The following is a 1,428-nucleotide window of genomic DNA, read 5'->3' on the forward strand; positions in this document are numbered from 1 at the left end:
TGAAAGAGAGGTAGATATAGTAAAAACAGAATAAGAGAGGTAGAGAGAAAAAAAAGAGGAGAAAGTAAGAGATGGTGAGTTAGTCAGTGAGAGTAGGAGTGTGAGGTTTTAAATATTGGCAGAAAGTGAGGGGAAACATAGACAGGGAGAGTAAAGGAAAAGTAGTAAATATAGAGACTGAGTGAGTGAGATAATAAATAAAAAGTAGTAAGCAGTGAATGAGAGTGTTAAGGAAAAATAGTAAGGAGTGAGTGAGAGTGGGAGAGAAAGTAGTAAATATAGAGAGTAAGTGAGTAAAGGAAGCAAGGGGAGAGAGAGAGAGAGAGAACGACCAAGATGGCGTCTAGTCGTCGTTCGCAAGTTCCTGGCAACTTGGCGTTGTCTTCCTCTTCTTCGTCTGTAACGACAACAGTGGACCGAAGACGGGAATTATTCGAAGCCTGTCGCAACGGCGATTTGGCCAAAGTGAAGAAAATCTTGACTAGACATAATGTAAATGCCAAAGACACATCGGGAAGGAAATCGTCGCCGCTCCATTTCGCTGCAGGTAGACAACGTTTGTTTTTTTTTTTTGTTTTTTTATTTATTTATTTATTTGTTAAATATTTAATAAATCACTTTGTAAGACTTTAATTACAGTAATCTGGCAGCAAATATTTTTAATTGTACTCTTAAATTTATTAAAAAAAAGACACTCGTAATTGCAGAATCACAATCGTACTATTAAACCATAACAAGCTAGGAGGGAAAAATAGAGAGAAAGCGAAGGAGAAAGGGGGGGGACAGTGAGTGAAGTATGAATGACAGTAGAGAGGCAGATGTTAACGACGGAGACGGAAGAAGGGGAGGTGGGTAAAGGAACCGTGAGGGTGGGAGCTGTGTAGGAAAGAGAGCGTATGAGAGAAGGGAAAGAGTGGGAGGAAGGGCTGTGAAGGTACACAGTCAACGGTTTGTTACTTCAAACTTAAAACCTCCAGCGCACACATACGCACAGATGGTTATACACACTCACGCATAAATATATACATTCATTGAAGAACACACATATATACACACACGCACGTATTTATATATGTATAGACGTTATATATTGATCTTTTTTTTTATATATTGGAATATTACACTTTAAACACCAATTCTCCCCATATGTATATATATACACACATATATACACACATATATATATGTATATATATACACACATATATACACACACACACATATATATACGTATATATATATACACATATATATACACTAATAAAGTACATCTCAATTCTTATATGTTCAGTATAATTCTATACATATTTCATATTATACACTAAACAAAATCTCCCTAAACATACACACACATGTAATATATATATATATATATTGTGTGTATGCTCATAAGGTACGTTGTCTAATCGATGCATTTAATAACCAAAA

The 1,428-nt window shown here is 35.5% G+C and overlaps 1 protein-coding gene across 1 annotated transcript in view; it reads left to right on the forward strand.

The window, feature by feature from the left end:
- Nucleotides 1–317: 317 nt before the first annotated feature.
- The window catches only part of LOC106878247 (poly [ADP-ribose] polymerase tankyrase-1), a 96,371-nt gene continuing 95,260 nt past the window's right edge, over nucleotides 318–1,428 (forward strand). The window contains exon 1 of the mRNA XM_089339940.1: nucleotides 318–547. Within this exon, the coding sequence (XP_089196066.1) occupies nucleotides 337–547 (211 nt within the window). The 5' untranslated portion in view covers nucleotides 318–336. The remainder of the gene's footprint in view (nucleotides 548–1,428) is intronic.

The sequence above is a fragment of the Octopus bimaculoides genome, chromosome 22, assembly GCF_046866305.1.
Source record: "Octopus bimaculoides isolate indiv1 chromosome 22, ASM4686630v1, whole genome shotgun sequence".
Lineage (NCBI taxonomy): Eukaryota > Metazoa > Mollusca > Cephalopoda > Octopoda > Octopodidae > Octopus > Octopus bimaculoides.